This window comes from Balaenoptera borealis (genome assembly GCF_965194805.1).
Source record: "Balaenoptera borealis genome assembly, chromosome: 14".
Classification (NCBI taxonomy): Eukaryota; Metazoa; Chordata; class Mammalia; order Artiodactyla; family Balaenopteridae; genus Balaenoptera; species Balaenoptera borealis.
In genome coordinates, this window is record NC_138875.1 from 71,334,897 (window position 1) to 71,353,258 (window position 18,362).

The 18,362-nt window shown below is 46.9% G+C and overlaps 1 protein-coding gene across 4 annotated transcripts in view; it reads left to right on the forward strand.

Moving 5' to 3' along the window:
* Nucleotides 1–18,362, forward strand: part of LOC309610337 (E3 ubiquitin-protein ligase RNF185) — an 88,903-nt gene that overhangs the window by 32,613 nt on the left and 37,928 nt on the right. For 3 of the 4 annotated variants that reach the window (XM_082353106.1, XM_082353107.1, XM_082353108.1), the window contains one exon: nucleotides 13,800–13,899. In XM_082353106.1, coding sequence (XP_082209232.1) covers nucleotides 13,800–13,899 — 100 coding nt within the window. Of the gene's footprint in view, nucleotides 1–1,426; nucleotides 1,577–13,799; nucleotides 13,900–18,362 lie in introns of those variants that run through there. The other variant, XM_082353111.1, reaches the window with a different exon arrangement.

Genomic DNA, 18,362 nt, shown 5'->3' on the forward strand with positions numbered 1-18,362 from the left:
TGTATTTCAGTGCTGGGTTGAACTTCGTCCTTGGTGGGAGTGTCGTGATCCATTTCCTTGGGCCCCATCCCTGTCCCTTCCTGGTTATTTGTACACTTTTCTCATGACCTAAATCTGATCTAAGGAAATAACAGTTGCCAAAGACCCAGCACAAGAGAATCAGATGGGAGGGACCTCAGGGACCAGCTGATGTGGCCGAACCTTAGTCACACAAAGGACCCCAATCCCCTCCCAAACCAAGTGAGGGGAAGTGGTTCTCTCAAGGCCCCTCAGCCACCTAGCGGCTGCAAGAAACCAGTCTGCTGTCCTAAATCCTGGTCCAGGGCTCTTCTCTACAAAGAAGAGTCCGAAGGGCAAATCCAGACCACTGGTACATTTCCTTTGACCTACATGGCATTTTTAGAATTTGAATGTTACCAACATTTTTAAAAGAGGGAAATTTCACCTAAATACCTGGATTTTTGGCTTATCTTGAAAAATTGGAAGATCTGGTGTTCGGGGTTCATTTACATACCTACCTGGCCTGCTAAGGATCTGCCACTGAGTGTCAGCTTGCTTATAGTGGCACAGACAAGTGGCTTCTCTGAGCTGGAAGCTTCTAAGAAAAGCCCACCCTCAACCCCCCTCAAAGCTATTTGTGGGTAAACCTGGTTTCTCCATATTCATATTCTTGATTCCAGACACTCTACTGGAAAGAGCTTTCGACTGGGGATTAAGAGCCTGCGTTCCCATCCCAGCTCAGCTCCTAATGAGCTGAGCCATTTTGAGGTTCGAACTTGTCCCCTCTGGTCCTCAGCTGTCCGCATCGGTAAAATGGGCAGAGGGGGACTTCCCTGGTGGCGCAGTGGTTAAGAATCCGCCTGCCAATGCAGGGGACACGGGTTCGAGCCCTGGTCCGGGAAGATCCCACATGCCGTGGAGCAACAAAGCCCGTGTGCCACAACTACGGAGCCTGCGCTCTAGAGCCCATGAGACACAACTACTGAGCCTGCGTGCTGCAATTACTGAAGCCCGTGCACCTACAGTCCGTGCTCCACAACAAGAGAAGCCACCGCAACGAGAAGCCCGCGCACTGCGACGAAGAGTAGCCCCGGCTCGCCACAACTAGAGAAAGCCTGCGGGTAGCAACGAAGACCCAACACAGGCCAAAATAAATAAATAAATATTAAAAAAAAAAAAATGGGCAGAGGGTCCTCTGTGTTGAGATCTCCAGCCTGCGCAGAATCACCCTCACCAGTTCGGGCACCCACAGAGGGCGCAGAGGCTAGGGGGCACCAGGGCCGCCGCAGAGCCAGAACCAGGGGGCGGGGCCAGGTCCCGGGGCGGGGCTAGGCCCAGGGGCGGGGCTAGGCCCAGGGACGGGGCCCGGCGTCGGCTGGGCGGGGCGTCGGCGGGCGGGCCCCCGTGCCAGGTGCGGTTTGGTCCTCCCCGGGCGCCGTAGGCGGCGCATCTCGCTCGCGCCCCGGGCAGAGGTCCTCGCGCGCCTGAGGCGGCAGCAGGAGCTGAGCGGAGACGCCGGTGTAGCGGCCTCCTTTTCCCTATTTCCGCGCCTCTGGGACCATGGCCGAGCAGGCGGGTAAGGAAGGGCTGCGCCGTCCTGTCCCGGTCCCGGGGCGCCTGAGGGGAGCTGGCGACCTCTCGGGGGTTTCGGGCTGAGTGGACCCCCGTGGGTACCGGCTTCTTAGAGGGAGAACTTGGGGAGTGAGCACAGCGCTCCCCGAAGACTCGGAGGTTGTGGGGAGCGGGGATAGAGGGCTCGCGGGGAGGGGGGCAGGCAGGGTGGGCGGCTTCCCGCGAGTTGAGGTCCTTGGGAGGAAGGGATGCTGGGGGGCACCTTTTTTTGTGGACCTGGAGACTGCAGGTCCTCAAATTAAAACTCTTTCTAAGGAAGCTGAGGGGACCGGTTTCCTTTGGAGTCACGGTTTGGGGGAATGTGGGGAGTACGGCATCCTCAGAGTTTGGGTAGGTTCTGAGGGTATGGAGAGTTACCCCGTGTTCTGGATTTTCTGTGGAAAATTAAGGAGAGTATGACTTTCCCACGGGATCCAAGGCTTCTGGAGGGTATCTTGGTGCCTGCGGTCTCCTGGGTCTTGGGGTTCTTTGCAGGAAGTAGGGCATTGTGGGCTCCCTTGGGGTTTAGGACACGACTGGGGGTAGGGAGATATTGAAGCTTCTTCCTGAGGCAGGTAGGCCTCCTGGGGCTCTGGGCCCTCCCATGGCCCCTCTGAGACCAGAAAGGAATGTGGCCAAACACCTCCTGGAAGGAAGAGTGTCTAAGGGTGAAGGGTAGCTTCAGGGTTAGGTTGGCTGGGCCTGCGGTCCCCTCCCAGTCATCTCACACCACCCTGCAGCTTCCTGCCCTCCTTGCCTGTCCCCCAGTACCAGGAACTTTCTGTTTCCCAGAAAGTTGTGGGAAACACCCACCTGTGTGGGTGGCCCAGCCTCTAGGTCGACCAGGGTCAGCGTCCAGAAGCTTTCTAGAGCTGGCAGGAGGGAATAATGGAGGAGGGAGGCTGTCCTGGATATCTGCCCCCACTTCCTGGCTTTCAGCCTGTGGACAGTCACTTCCTCCATCCTGAATAAAAGGACCAGGCCACCAGTGGGTCACTTCCTCACCATGGGAGCATGGGATTGTCTCCTCATTCTTGATAATAGGCTTTTGGAGAAAAAGGGCTAGAGGTAGACATTCTCCGTCCCTTCCTATTTTACTTTTTTTTTTTTTTAGTTTCCAGAATTCTTTGTCTGAAATGATTTCTAATGATTTTTTCTAACCTTTGAGTAACATAGGTTCCCTGTCTTGAACCTTGATTCTCAGAAACTTGCGAAAGATCTTAGAGTGCAATAGTGTTTATTAGCTCTTTCTCTGAGTGAACCAAAAAGCTGTCTAGAGGCATTAGTGCCTCTAGATGCATTAGTTTGTACATTCTTCCATAAGAATATTTGTTGGATACTTCTGGGCCACACACTAAGCCAAGCGCTGAGGAGTATAATGATGAGCAAAACGACACAATTCTTGGCCTTTGTGGTGCTTACAGCCCTAGCAATGTACAGTAAATAATTGAGGTGACAATTGAGATAAATGCCATAATAACTGAGATAAGCAGTTGAGATATGTAAAATTGCACCAGGGGCAAGGGAAGTGGATAGGGAACACATTCCTTTATAAAGCAAGTTTATGCTGAGCCCTGAGGATAAGTAGAAGCTAGTCCAGCTAAGAAAGGGTGAAGAACTTTTCAGGCAGAGGGAACATAAAAAAACCCTGAGGCAGAAAGGCATGTGGTGCCTTTGAAGACTGAGAGAAGGCCAATACGGCTTTTTTATGGATGAGGAGACTAAGGTTCAGAAATTACTTGTTCAAGGTTCCATAGCCGAAAAAATAGCAGTGGTCAGAGTTCATATTTTCTAGCTTCAAATTTGGTGCATCATCCTCTCTGTATCACAAACACCAGAATTAGGTTGCCCATGGAGTCAGAGAAGGAAGCGGGACTTAAACTTTTACTTGTTCTGTCAGAGCTGTGTTCCAAGACAACTCAGATTCCTGTGTAACAGGAGAATCAACAGCAAAGAAATCAAATATTTGCTGAGTACCGATGATGTCTAAGGCACTGGGCTGGGCCAAGTGTTACCCGTTATAAATTTTAACAGATGCTAGAGATAATGTAACTCTCCTCATTTTACATGTTAAGAAACTGAGGACTAGGGAGGAAAATGGATTTGTCTAGGGTTACTCAACTAGTGGTAGAGCCAGGACTAACCTAGGACTTGTCCAGTGCTCTTTCCAATATTCCGGGGTCCTTGAGGCATACAGGGTCTGGCACACAGTATTTGTGGAAATGAATAATATGTGGTTTATGCTTTTGAGAAATTCACGATTTAGAGTAATTGAGGAAAAAATGAACAAATCAAGGCAAGCTATTATAAGGCCTATAGGTGATAACATTAGGGAATTTCAAAGGTGAGGGAGAACTTTATTCATACATTTATTCCACAAATATATATTGAGTTCCTACTGTGTGCCAAGCACTTCTAGGCCCTGGGGGATACAACAGGGAGCAAAATAGATCAAATCCCTTCCCTTGTGGAGTGTATGTTCTGGTGGCAAGAGACAGACAATAAATAAATACATGAATATCATATGTCAGGGATAAATGCTCTGAAGAGAGATGAAGTATGATAAGGGCATAGGTGCAGTGGGAGGTCAGGGGAACCTCTCTGGTTGATGACATCTGAGCAGAGAAATGAAGCAAGGGAGTGAGCCATTTGCATATCTGGGGGTAGAACATTCTGGACAAGGAATAAAAGAGAATGAGTGGAAGACCCTGAGCCAGGAATGTGCTTGGCATGTTTGAAGAACAGCAGGGTGTCCAGGGTGGCTACCAGATTTGGTCAGGGAATGCTTGAGGGAGGTAAGATTTGAGAGGTCTCAGGTAGGTTAAAAAAAAAAGGGCAGGGGGGTTTAAGGGGTAAGGAAGAAAACTGTGGGAGTAGGATTGCAAAGGCAGGTGAGTTTCAAGATCTTCACAAGGGGTGGTGAATTAATATGTGTGGTGGAGGCAAAGATTGGGAGGTGTGGGAAGTGGAAGATAAGGCTGGGAGGGTGGGTGAAGCCAGACTGCAGAGGGTTTAATGCCAGGCTTGTAGACTTTTCTGATCTGCAGCAGAGACCATAGGTTTAGGGTCAGGGAGAGTCATGATGTGGGCATTTTGTGTTTATACTATCAATCTGGCTTTGGTGGGCAGGATGGATTGGACAAGGGTGAGGAAAAGCACCAGTCTGGAGGTGGGTACATACAATGGACCCTGAGCTGAGGTTGTTAGTGATAGGAATGGAGAAGGAGGCACTGACCAGAGGAAAATGCCTCATGTCATGGGCAGGGTTGGGTGACTTGAATGGCTCTGGATATGGGATGGAGGGAGCAAGGTAGGGTCCAAGAAGACCACAAGGTTTTAAAGCTGAATAGAAACCCATCATGTTCAAGAGGCAGTATTAGGCTTTCCACATTCCTGGTGGGTTGTCTGCCTCTTCTGGAGGCTGTGCTGATTTCCAGCCCAGGGCTGGCCTCTGATCAGTGCAACCTGGGGTTGGGGGCTCAGGCTCAGGCATACTAGGGAAGGGTGGAGCCCACTCTCAGGTATCACTTCGGCATTTCAGTGAGAGGGCGTGGAGCTGTAGCAGTCTCTTACAAGTCTATATTCTTTCCCACTCTTGACCTTTCTTTATACAGTAGCAAGAATTAGACTCTTAACTATTAATTAACATCCAACAGTAGCTAAAACACGAAACCATTGCTTGGTTCTATTAAAGTACACCTTGAGCGTCCATCCTGGGATTCTATTTTGTCAGATCTCTCTACTTGTAATTTATTTTTCCAGTAAAGAAAGTCTAAAATGTAGTTAAAGACAGACTTCGGAGTAAGCAGACCTGTGGTCTAATCCCAGCTCTAACACTTGTTAGTTGAGCAGTTCAGTTTCCTTTTCATTAAAATGGGAACAATAATAGTCCTTTGATACTAGTCCTTATTTCATGGAATCTTTATATTCAATTAGTTCATGCTTGCCTAGTGCTTAGGACACTGCCTGGCATATAATAAGGACTCAAAAGTAGTTTTTCCCTGCCATTGACAATGGGTTGAGAACTGCCATCTGAGAATGTATGAATTGGTTAACCAGTTCTCTGATAAAGAGATTCTTTGTAGGCCTTCCCCTAGATAAGAAAATGCCTACTCATTCACAGCTAAGTAAACTTATGGTTGGAAGTGAGAACCTGAGTGCCCGAAAGCCGAAAGCGGCAAGAACCATCTGTCTTGTTTGTTTCTCTACCAAGTGTCTTATTACTCTACCAAGCTTGCCCTGCCCCCAGTACCTGGTTTGTCCCTCTCTGACGTGTGTTATTTTTTTATATATCCTTGCCCCTCATACCCATGAGCGCTCGACAAGGGCCCCATAAGTTCGTGGCCTAGTCTCTGTCTTGCACATGGACACATAGAAGACATTTGCTGAATTTGTTTTGAAAACATTCCCATCAGATTTTAGAGGCTAATGTATTTAATAGCTCAGCGTTTTCCCCAGCCAGTCCCCTAGATATACATGAAAGAAAGAAGAAAAGCTACTCACAATTCAGTTGCCAACTAAGTGCCAGGCACTGTGGGAGGTATTTTCAGGTAATATTATGTTCTTTCTCTTAATCCTCTTGGTAATGCTGTAAGGTGGGTGATATCCTCTTTTTAAAGATTAAGAGACAAGGGGGTGAAATAGGTAAAGGGAATTAAGAGGTACAAACCTCCAGTTATAAATAAGCCACAGGGATATAAGATGCAGCGTAAGGAATAAGGTCAATAATATTGTAATAACTTTGTATGGGGACAGGTGGTTACTAGATTTTTTGTGGTGATCATTTTATAATGTATGCAAACATCAAATCGCTATGCAGTACACCTGAAACTAACATAATGTATGTCAACTATATTTCAATTATTAAAAATTACTGATAGGAACTGGGGGAGAAAGTTATTTGTTTACTTTCTTAAAAAAAGATTAAGAGACAGGCTCAGAGAGGTTAAATAATTTGCACAAGGACACAGAGCCAGGTTTCAAACCCAGATCTAACTCCGGTTCTTCTGCTTGACCCTTACAAATTCTTCCTAATAAACTAAGGAGAGGCAGAAGAGAACAACAGCAAGAATAAAACCTCTGAGATGCCTATGTCTGTGCCTTGACCTGATAAATGAGCGGCCCCTGTTTTAGTGTCGCAGACTCTCAGAGTTAGGAGTAATTTGATCCCTCCTTTTATGAATGAAGACTCTAAGGTCCAGAGAAGTCCAGGAGCACCTTTAAAAATCGTCTAATCTTTCTTCCTTAGACACTCCCTTTGGTAATATTTGATAAGCTAGTGAGGAGGAAAACTCTTTGGGATACAGGGGAGAATTTCTGGAGGAATGTTAATCATTACTGTTAATCTTGTTGGTAGTCACTTCATTCAAATGTGATCTCTTCTCTCTTGGTTGTTCCATACCAGTTGCTGCCCTGCCCCTCTGCTTCCTGCTTTATCCTGGAACAAGTTGGATTTATATACCTGACCTGCCAGCTCCCAGGGGGCACAATAGTTACCGTACTTGTTTTGTGCTGCACTGAATTGGCTGGGTTTTGTTCCAGGTTCTCATAGTCTAGTGGAACATGAGAAGCACCAACGATTTTTTTTCTCAAGTGAAAGGATAGGATCTGTGCATGTTGGTTCAGGCCAAGCTTTATGGTCTCGTGAGCTCTCAGTGCTTGGGGATTTCTCACCACTTTGAAGTTGAAAAGGACTAGTTTGCAGAAACCCAGTTCTTAGACCAAGATTAAGGTGAATGTTAGTGTCTTGTGGGAAACTCACTGGCCCTGAGCTGGGGTACCAGGCTGAGCCCTTCCAAGTCTCAACTTGTCTGAGGCTGCCTAGGGTCATAAAAATGCAACAGGTCTGGTAGTCTCAGAACTTGGTTTTGAGCCCCTCCTGGACCAGCTTTCTGATGGTTAGACAACTCAGTTCTTCTCCAAGCCCATTTTTCTTTCAGAAAAATGAAAGGCTTAGGTTTGAGTAGATGATTTTTAAAGGCCCTTCCAGCCTTACCATCCTGCTACCCTAGTGCCTACCGCAGTAGAGTCACAGATTGTTTGAGGCTCATGTCACCAATTATTAAGTTGGGAGAGAGAAGGGTATAGAAGCTGAATGTATTTTATACCAGCATTCAAAAGATCCTGAAGGTGAGAAACTTTGTAATGAGCCATTTGTTACAATTCTCACCTTGTTTGCATCACACACTTAGTACTTCTTAAAAGCAACAAATCCCAATAATAACCATGAAGGCATGGTTTTCTGTTTATTAAACACCTGACAAGGGCTCCGTATTGTTTGAAGCTGCTGGGGACATTTACTTAGTCAAGCTCCCTTTCTGGACTCTGACAATCAGTAGCCACTGTTGATAAGTCTGCAAATAGGAGAGGTAAACACAGTCGAGGGAGAGGTGAACAGCCTGGTACAATGAGGTATTTTCCTAGAGGAAGACTTTCCCAGCCGGACTGGACCCTAGATTGGTCTTCCACTAGGCCTCACAGAAATCTCCAAGACTTTGTATTATTACATTTCTCTTACATTTCCTAGAATGAAGGTTGTAAGAGAGTTAGGATCATTGACTTTTAGGGCTGTGTAAGGGAGCTGAAGAGGCCAAGAGTATTTTTGAAGAAAGTCTGGGTTTGGGAGGCTGAAGGCTCTGGGTGAATAGCCTCCCTTGGGTACAGTGTGACAGACTGAGGCATGTGCGTCTACATGTGACTTTACCTGGAGGTGGTCACGGGAGAGCCAGGACACATTCCAGGTGAATCATTGCTGCTGACCGTTGGAGCTTATCTTTGGAAATTACCTTTATAGCTGGCAGTTGGGTCCAGTTTTTCAGTTGGATTTGCCACACAAAGGAGTGTCAGTTCTGCACCAGACTTCATGCTAGGCCCTGGAGATTTGAAGATGATCAAGATGCAGTCTTTGCCCCTTAGAGCTGGGGGCGGTGGTGCAGAGAGGAAGGGACTAAAGGAGACAGAAACATAATGAACTGTAGTTATAGAACAAATGATATAAAACAGGTAATACACCAAGTGAAACGAACACTTCCTGCCTTTGGGGGACCATCAAGGAAGGATGGAAGTCTGATTAAGGGAGGAAAAGGTGGGTAAATAAAGTATCCTAAACACACAGAGTAGCTATAGGTGTGAATGTTAGGCTACAAGACCATGAATTTGTGTGGCAGGAATAAAAAATAAATCAAGATGTGACTAGAGCATTCGTTTGTACAGGAGGTTGAAAGATAAAGGTTCTTTGGGGCCACCTTGTGGAGGGCCATCCCTTCTTTCAATAAATATTTCTTGAGGGACTGTAGTAGGCCAGGGACTGGTCTTAGTTCCCCTAGTCCTTAGGAGCTAACAAGAGCCAGCTTTAGTGATGAGTGAGGAGTTTGTGTTCCTGCCTCAGGACCTTTACACAGATCTCCCCACCATCCCAGTCTCCAGTGTTACCCTTTCCTCCTCCTTTTGCCTGGTTAATTTCTATTCATCCTTTAGAGCTCAGCTTGGAAATTACTTCCTTAAGGAATATGTTCTAGTTTGCCCTACCCAACCCCATTTGCTTAGTTATGAACTTGATATCTTCTTCCTACCACTTGCCCCAATTATAATGAAAATAATTATGTTATTGTTTAATATCTGCTCTATGTTTAATCTCTCTCTTGTTTGCTGCTCTTTCCCGAGCATGGTGTTAGACACATAGTTGGCATGCAATAAATACTTGCTAAAAGAATGACTGAAGCGTGTCCATTGAATTTAGCAATAAGCGGTCACTGTTGACCTTGGTGAGACAGTTTCAGAGAAATGGTGGGGGTGGAAGTCAAACTGCAGTGGATTGGGCAGTAAATAGGAAGTGAGGAAACGAAGGCAGTGATGTGTAGACAACTTTTTTTTCTTTTAATTGAAGTATAGTTGATTTACAATGTATCAGTTTCTGGTATACAACAAAGTGATTCAGTTATATATATATATATATACATATATATATTCTTCTTCATATTCTTTTCCATTATGTTTTATTACAGGATATTGAATATAGTTCCCCATGCTGTACAGTAGCTCCTGTTGTTTATCTGTTTTATATATAGTAGTGTGTATCTGTTAATCCCAAACTCCTAATTTATCCCTCCCTGCCTTTTCCCCTTTGGTAACCATAAGTTTGTTTTTTATTAGACAACTTTTTTTTTTTTTTTTTTTTTTGCTGCGCCACATGTCTTGTGGGATCTTAGTTCCCCTGTCAGGGATTGAACCCGCGCCCTCGCAGGGAAAGTGCGGAGTCCTAACCACTGGACCGCCAGGGAATTCCCTATTAGACAACTTTTTAATATGTGTGGCTGTGACGTGGGGAAGCAAGGGTGGTAGCTAGAGGAGAAAGTGGGGTCCAGGTTTGTTTTTTTTTAATGGGAAAGACTTGAATTTATTTAAATGACAGTTGGAAGGAGCCAGTGGAGAAGGGAGTGGTGGTGGAGACTGTCTTCTGAGAGGTGGGATGGGGTGGAGTCAACAGTTGAGTTCTGTAGACATTGGGGAGTCTGGGTGAGCCAGCTAAGACTGTGCAGCACACCAGGAAAAGAAGCCAAACACCTGAACTTGGGCTGTGCTGAAGGACAGAGAAGGATTGGAGGGACATTTCAAAGGTGGAACCAGGTGGCTATGAGAGGAGGGAGTAGAGAGTCTTGATTTTTGTGCCCCTAGTGCCTAGCACAGAGCACGTGTTACATAAGTGTTTGAATGGCTTTGAGTTTCTCAAGACTGGAGGGGGATTTCCCTGGTGGCGCAGTGGTTAAGAATCCTCCTGCCGGGCTTCCCTGGTGGCGCAGTGGTTGAGAATCTGCCTGCCAATGCAGGGGATGCGGGTTCGAGCCCTGGTCTGGGAAGATCCCACATGCCGCGGAGCAACTCGGCCCGTGAGCCACAATTACTGAGCCTGCGCGTCTGGAGCCTGTGCTCGGCAACGAGAGGCCGCGATAGTGAGAGGCCCGCACACCGCGATGAAGAGTGGCCCCCGCTTGCCACAACTAGAGAAAACCCTCGCACAGAAACGAAGACCCAACACAGCCATACATACATACATACGTACATAAAAAGAATGTAAGCAGACAAGAATAGCATTAAAAATATAAAAAATTAAAAAAAAATTAAAAAAAAAAAGAATTCGCCTGCCAATGCAGGGGACACGGGTTCGAGCCCTGGTCCAGGAAGATTCCACATGCCGCGGAGCAACTAAGCCCGCGTGCCACAACTACTGGCACACGGGCGCCCAGAGCCTGTGCTCCGCAACAAGAGAAGCCACTCCAACGAGAAGCCCGCGCACCACAATGAACAGTAGCTCCCGCTCACCGCAACTAGCGAAAGCCCATGTGCATCAACAAAGACCCAACGCAGCCAAAAATAAATAAATAAAATAAATAAATTTATATTAAAAAAAAAAAGACTGAAGGGCAGGGCAGGCTCTGGAGGGTGTGGCCATAACAAGTTATCTCGAATATCTTCATAGTGGAAAGTCCTGATTCTTTTTGAATTTTGGAAACAACCAGAGGTCACTCAGAGCCAAGATGTTGAATTGTTGAGTAAGTGGGTGGTCAGGTCAGAGACTATTCCTTGCCGGTTAAAAAGTAAAAGCAAGAAACAAGGTGTGGCTTAAAATAATGAGATTTGCTGGTGACAGCCTGAAAGCCCTTTCATGTAAGAGTTCCCAAACTCTGGTACTTCCAGAATTTGGAAGATTCATTTGGATATCTGTGTTCATTAAAAACCCTCTCACTAAAGGGAACCCTCTTGCACTGTTGGTGGGAATGTAAATTGATACAGCCACTATGGAAAACGGTATGGAGGTTCCTTTAAAAAACTAAAAACAGAACTACCATATGACCCAGCAATCCCACTATTGGGCATATACCCTGAGAAAACCATAATTCAAAAAGAGACATGTACCACAGTGTTCACTGCAGTACTATTTACAATAGCCAGGACATGAAAGCAACCTAAGTGTCCATTGACAGGTGAATGGATAAAGAAGATGTGGCACATACATACAATGGAATATTACTCAGCCATAAAAAGAAACGAAATTGAGTTATTTGTAGTGAGGTGGATGGACCTAGAGTTTGTCATACATAGTGAAGTAAGTCAGAAAGAGAAAAACAAATACTGCATGCTAACACACATATATGGAATCTAAAAAAAATGGTTCTGATGAACCTAGGGGCAGGACAGGAATAAAGATGCAGACATAGAGAATGGACTTGAGGACACCGGGTGGGGGAGGGTAAGCTGGGATGAAGTGAGAGAGTAACATTCACATATATACACTACCAAATGTAAAATAGATAGCTAGTGGGAAGTAGCTGCATAGCACAGGGAGATCAGTTCGGTGCTTTGTGACCACCTAGAGGGGTGGGATAAGGAGGGTGAGAGGGAGGCGCAAGAGGAAGGGGATATGGGGATATAGGTATATGTATAGCTGATTCACTTTGTTATACAGCAGAAACTAACACAACATTGTAAAGCAATTATACTCCAATAAAGATGTAGAAATAATAATAATAATATTAAAAAAAAAACCTCACTAATTCACTGTCTCACCCGTAACCCAGTTTGAATGAGTGTCTCAGACTTTTCTGCCTTGGAGTTTGTGAGGTTGATGGTGCACTGTCCGACCACTACCACCCAAAAGCCACAAAGGCCCCTCCCTCTTGAGAGTCTAGGAAGTTTAGATCCAGGAGGTGATACATGTATGGGAGAGGAGCGGGTGGGTCGAGGCTTTAAAGCCTTCTGCCAGCTCATTTAACTCTCCTCTGGGCTATGAGGACAGCTGTCTGTGCCCTGGCTGCCCCAGAATGCCGCCAAGCAATCCTGAAGTGCCCGAAGCCATGCATTGTCTATTCATGGCCCCTGTGCCTGTAAAACAGGGTCCGGTGACTGTCACTGTGCCTGTGGCAGTCTGGAGTTTCCCAGAGAGAACAAAGCCGCACACACGGGGCGCACAAGGGAGTCTTGTAACAACCTTGTCCCGCTTTCTAGGGCTGAGTCAGGTACCACAACTTGATCTCAGCTGCCCTTTTATTTCAACAAGTTAGCATCTGAGCCACACCAGGAATATTGTGCTCTGTCCCTTTTGGAGGAACGTGGACTGACTCTGTGCTACTGCCCATGCTAATCTCTCAGCCTACACAGCTCTTCCCCATCCTTTTTCAGCCTGTAGTAAATCTTCCCCATCTTTCAAGGCTCAGCTTCCCCTGCAAAGACTTTCCTGGCTCCCCTGAGTGGAATGAGCAGTAACTAGAAAGAGCACAGGCTTTAGAATGGGGCAGACCTGAGTTGGGATGCTAACTCTGCCGCTTGGCCTTTCACCCCCGGCCCCAAGCTTCAGTTCCCTCATCCGTTAAATGAATATAATAATACCTGTCTCATGGGATTGTTTTGAGAATTAAATGAGATTGGGTCTGTGAAAGCATCTAGCACAGTTCTTGGCATATAGGAGGGATTAAATGTTTGTTCTTTCCCTTCTACCCTTGTAATTTCTTTCTCTGAACTAAGATAGCACTTTGCTTATACCCCTGAAATAACATCTCAGTGAAAAAGTACAATATGGAAGAATGTTTCTTTTCCAGTGGATTTCCTCTTCGAGGAGCAGGGGTAATTTATCCAACAGCCTCCAATGTAGAGCTTGGACCCATGGGTCCAACAAGAGGACCCATGATGTTGGTTGAATGAATGATGGAACCATAGGGGTGATGGAAAATCTGCACAACCAGGGCTTTTGAAGAGTAGGGAAAGGCAGCAACACGTGTAACCTAGAGAGGAGAAATTTCTGGGTGCTGGCTGGGGACCATTGTAGGAAAGGCTGACCCGAAAAGAAAGAGACTTTGTTCATTTCATCTACTCAGAGCTATAAGCAAGGGCTGAAGGAAGGGAAAAGGCAGGTTTTGTTTCAGTAGAAAAAGGAACAACCAGAACCGTTTTTTAAAAAGTCTCATTTTAAAAAATGAGGCTACTTTTGAGGCCAGGAATTCCCTGTGGCGGGGAGATGAACAGCTGGATGAGCGCTCACCAGGGATCTTGTGGAGGAGGGAACTGTGCATCCAGCAGAGCATCGCCCAGCCCTTTCAGTATGAGAGTCCGTTAACTTGGTCTTCTTCTACATGGTAGGAATCCCATCCCTGCACCCCTGCTTCTTCGGCCTCTGAACCCCTTGGTTTTGTGTGCAGGTGAAGATGCCTGGAGGTGTCGGGGCTGTGGAGACCATGTCGCTCTGAACCAGAGGTTGTACAGGACTGTCAGCGAAGCCTGGCACAGCTCCTGCTTCCGGTAAGTGGGTCCACACCCCTGTCTTTGCCAGTGCACTGCGGACCAGGCACTATTTCATCTTCTGGAAAATACAAAACAAGCTTCCTACTAGAGAGTTTCCATTTCGGGGGAGCTCAGGGAGCAAAGGGATATGCCCAGGAAGAGCACGTGAGCAAACACCAGGTGAAAGTGGAAGAGCCACACATGGGCCGGGTGCAGCTAGAGGTGGGGGGTTTGGGATGGGAGACCTTTCCGGGGTATCCCAGCACCCTCACTTTATAGGTGAGGAGACCGAGGCCGAGAAAGAGCGACTTTCCCATGCCTGCACTGCTGATTACGCAGTTGCCTCAAGGGTTGTTTGTCGTGCAGCTGGCAGAGCCAGCTCTTCTTCACCACGAGATGCCTCCCTAGTTTCCTGCTTTTTGTTATTAACTTTATTATAGCTCTTAGATTATTGTTTGGAGGCAGCTCGGTTTCTTGAAAATATCACAGACTTTAACGTCAGATTTGTTCCTCTTCTCTGAGACTCTGTTTCCTCATCAGGAAAATAAAGGTGTTAATCATCTCTGTCACAGACTTGTTGAAATTGAAGTCATGTATGCCAAGGGTCCAGCTCATGGTAGGCACCCACTGAATGGTTGGAATCCTTGAGAGTGGGAGCCTGTCTTTGTATTCTCCAGAGCATAACACAGCGCCTGGCCTGCAGTCATTCCTCGTCGGAGGCTGGGTGGGCATTTGTGGCCCCCCGTGGTCTGAAGTGGCAGGGCCGTGCTCCGATCTGAGAATGAGACAGACCGTAGATTGGCACCATGTGCTGTAAACTCCAGCTCCCACACACAGCTCATGTTGCAAAGCATCCCCTGTGCTGATATCAAGAAATTTAATTGACCTTTAAGCACTTGTCTCCACCCAGGGAATTACTTGGGGGGTTGGCCTGGAGAGCTCTGGCCTCTGGAAGAGTTGGAGCATTTTTCTGCCCTTTCAGCTCTAACTCAGAGCTCTCCAGTCTTCTCTGTGGATCTGATTGCTTTGGTTACTCCTCCTTGGTTACCCTCAGGGAATTTGATTCCACTTTTACTTTGCCTTTTAGTAAGATAGGAGCAGAGTATCAGAGCTGCAGGGGCCTCTGGCTAGTCTTTTCATTTTACAACTGAGGCAAACGAGTAGCATCAGAACCCAAAGAGTTCCCAGACTGAGGCTCTCCTTGGCCTCCAACCCATACGGTCGTATTTGTTCCTGCCATTTTCCCATTTGTATGAATATCTTCTATCCAAAATAAGCAGGAATGGGTAGAACAAGCTAATCTTTGGGATTTCTGGATTCTCCTATAACTAGAAGAACCACCTACTATATGATACAACTCCTTCATATCACAGATGTGAGGCCTGAAACCAAAAAGTCAAAAAGTTAGGCCATGGAAGAAAAGAGCTGGCCCTAGAACTGAAGATGTTAGCTTGTTAGAGTGCACTGTGTGTGTGTGTGTGTGTGTGTGTGTGTGTATAAAAGAGACAGACACACAAATACATGCTCATAAAGAAGTAGGGCACGTTATCCTGGTGGGAAAGAGTTCAGGCTATGGAAGAGACTGTCTGGTTTCAAATCCTGGCTTTGCAGTTTATTAACTGACCGTAGGTGACTTCCCTGAACTTCAGGTACCTCATCTGTAAAATGGGGATGAGAATAGTACTCATCCCACAAGGTTGTTCAGGAGGATTAAATGTGATAACCTATGTAAAGTCCCTAGCATAGCATCTGACACACAGAAAACCTTTAATAATCAGCAGTTGTCACTTTATGTTATATTGTGAATGTGTGTCTGTATACACCTACATGCATACGTGTATTTCTCTTAACACACTCATTGGTCATTTGATGTGGAGCCTTGGGGATTAAGGTTAACTTTGAACCACCCTGGCACAGTTAAATCAAAGATCATGCCTGTGGGGGAAGCAGAGCATCTCGGTTCAGTCTCTTATTTGCAGCTTTGCCTCAAGGATGGAGTCCTGATCCAGCTCTACTGAAAGGATGCATCTCCTGACTCCTGAGCTTTCCCACGAAAACTGGATGGCATGGAGCCCTCAGATGGAGCCTGGTGATTTGCCCTGGGGAGGCTGGCTGCTTTGGAGCCAATTTGACTTTTTCCCAAATTGGCGGAATATCTTCAGGGCTGGGGAGGATTGTACTTGTCTGGCCCCAGAAGCGACCTGGGTTATGAGGAGCCTGAGGCATTAGCCTGAATAGTCTTTTAAGGTCTCTTCCACCCCAGCTTATCTGTGATTCTCTGATGAATTCAGAGTGTCTGGGTGCAGGCCTGCTAGAAGCAGGACCCTCCTTCCGTGCTACCCAAAGTAATTCATTCTTCCTGACTCCATTCCGGCCTCGCTCTTACCCAGCTGGGCTCCAGTTACAATAAAGGAAATGACTTTTCTTCTCCCCTTCCCCCATACCTTTGTTTTCCTAGTCACAGGGTGGGGCTGGATATTGAATGGAGAAATTGCTGGGGTTTGGCTCAAACTCCTCCTCTCGCCTTCTCCTTACACTAGCCCATCCGCTGTCTGCAGCCACATCCGTAATCTTGCCTCTTGCCTCCAATAGCCTTCCACCAGATTCTCAGGTGCCCAGACAATAGGAAGCCACTTAAGGCTGGGACCTGGGGCTGTACTTTGGAGGCCAGCGAACATACCTCCTGGAAGTCCATAATTGTGCTGGTGCAGTTGGGCGCCCAGCCAGGATCTCTCTGATCTCTGGATGCTTGGCTGACCAGCCCTCCCACTTCCTCTCCTCAGCCTTCGCAGCGGGCCTGTTTGGACTCCGTACCTCTGGCCTTCCTTCTTGAGCAGTGCCATTGGTTCTAGAGCTGGGGCCATTCTCTCTGAAGCTCTCAGGAACTGGCTCCCTCTCACTGGGGGAGGCCAAGAAAGCAGCCGGACTGCACATTGTTTGTAGTTGAGGTTAAAATGAGAAGCTATGAATGGTGACCTGGTCTCTTGGCATGTTGGCAAACCAGGGAAACTTGACGAGTTTTCTGACGATTGTCCTTGATTGTCCTTTCCCCCTAGTCAGAGGTGTTTGGCCAAGGAGGAGAGATTGTGGGAGGAGGGAAAAACTGCCTCTATTAGTCTTTATGGCCCCTACCTGGAACTCTGTTGTTTGACCAGATTCCTGACAGCATTATCACAGGGGAAACTCCACCATTCTTAAGGCTCCTGGGAACTTTCAGGGCCTCCTTTCTCAGGATCGCAAACAGCTTTCTCTTTTGAGAACTGTTTCCTAATGGCGATGCTCTGGAAAAGGGATGATGCACATAGAAACCTGTTGTCACTTCATCAAGCTACAGACCATTTCCTCTAAATTTGTGACTCCAGGAAAGGCCGGTGAAGAAATCACACACGTAGCGACCGAGACTGTGGTATAATGGGCTGGCTGACGACAGTGTTTTCTGCGGTGCTGAAAGCTGTGCTCATTTTCTCACCCACACCCCCATCCAAACAAGCGCAGTAGAATGATAATTACAGTAACAGGTACCATTTATTGAGTGCTTACTCTGCACCAGACACTGTCCTAAGCATATGTCACGTACATTATCTCATTTAATTCCTACAACAACCTAATAATGGTGGTACTGGTCTTACCTATTTTACAAATATAAGGAAATGGAGGTTACTTGCTACAGTCACAGAGCTAGAAACTGGCATAGCTGGGATTTGAACCCAGGCATCCTGACTCCTTGCTTACCAGAGTCTTTGCATTCCTGACTAGGGCAGTCATTTACCCTCCCTGAGGCTCGGTTTCCTCTTCTGTACCTTCAGGGTGAAAAGAAATCACCCTCCACACACTGGTGGTGTCAGATAGCACTGAAGGACATTGGTTCAAAGGCTTCATGAACTCTCTAGTGTCAATAAAAGTGCTGTTAAATTTCTCCTGGGTCTCTGGCTCCTGGAGTGGGAGTCAGTGGAGCAACCCTGCCCTCTGCTGTTGTACTGTTGGTGTTGCTGTCCCATTTATTGACCCAAAAGCCTTTGATTCTAGTTTGTCTAGTTTATCTCTAAGGAAACAGCCAGCCAGCAGGTCATTAAGGCTGGCTGCTGGACTGGGGCCTGGGGCCTGCCCCGCAGAGAAGGGGAAGGACAAACACCTGGGCCTTCTTCTGCCCCCACAAGGGACTCCAGCATGAACAGAGTGGGACTTCTAATATGTAGCAGCAGCTTGTGACCTTCAATGTGCCTTAATTCTGCTCTGTTCTTTGGAAAAAGAAAACTAAGACCCCGTAGAAGCCCCACATCGGCTGTCCAGGGCAGAGATGGAGAGATGGAGGGTGTGGGGGTGGGGCCAGGGATGGAGGACTGATAATTTACTAAGCATTGTATTGGGAGTTTCACTTAGATTATCTGATTCAACCCTCATGGTAACCCTACAACCCCATTTTATACAGGAAGGCCCAGAAAGGTAGAGTGACTTGCCCAGGGTCACATAGAGCTGCAACT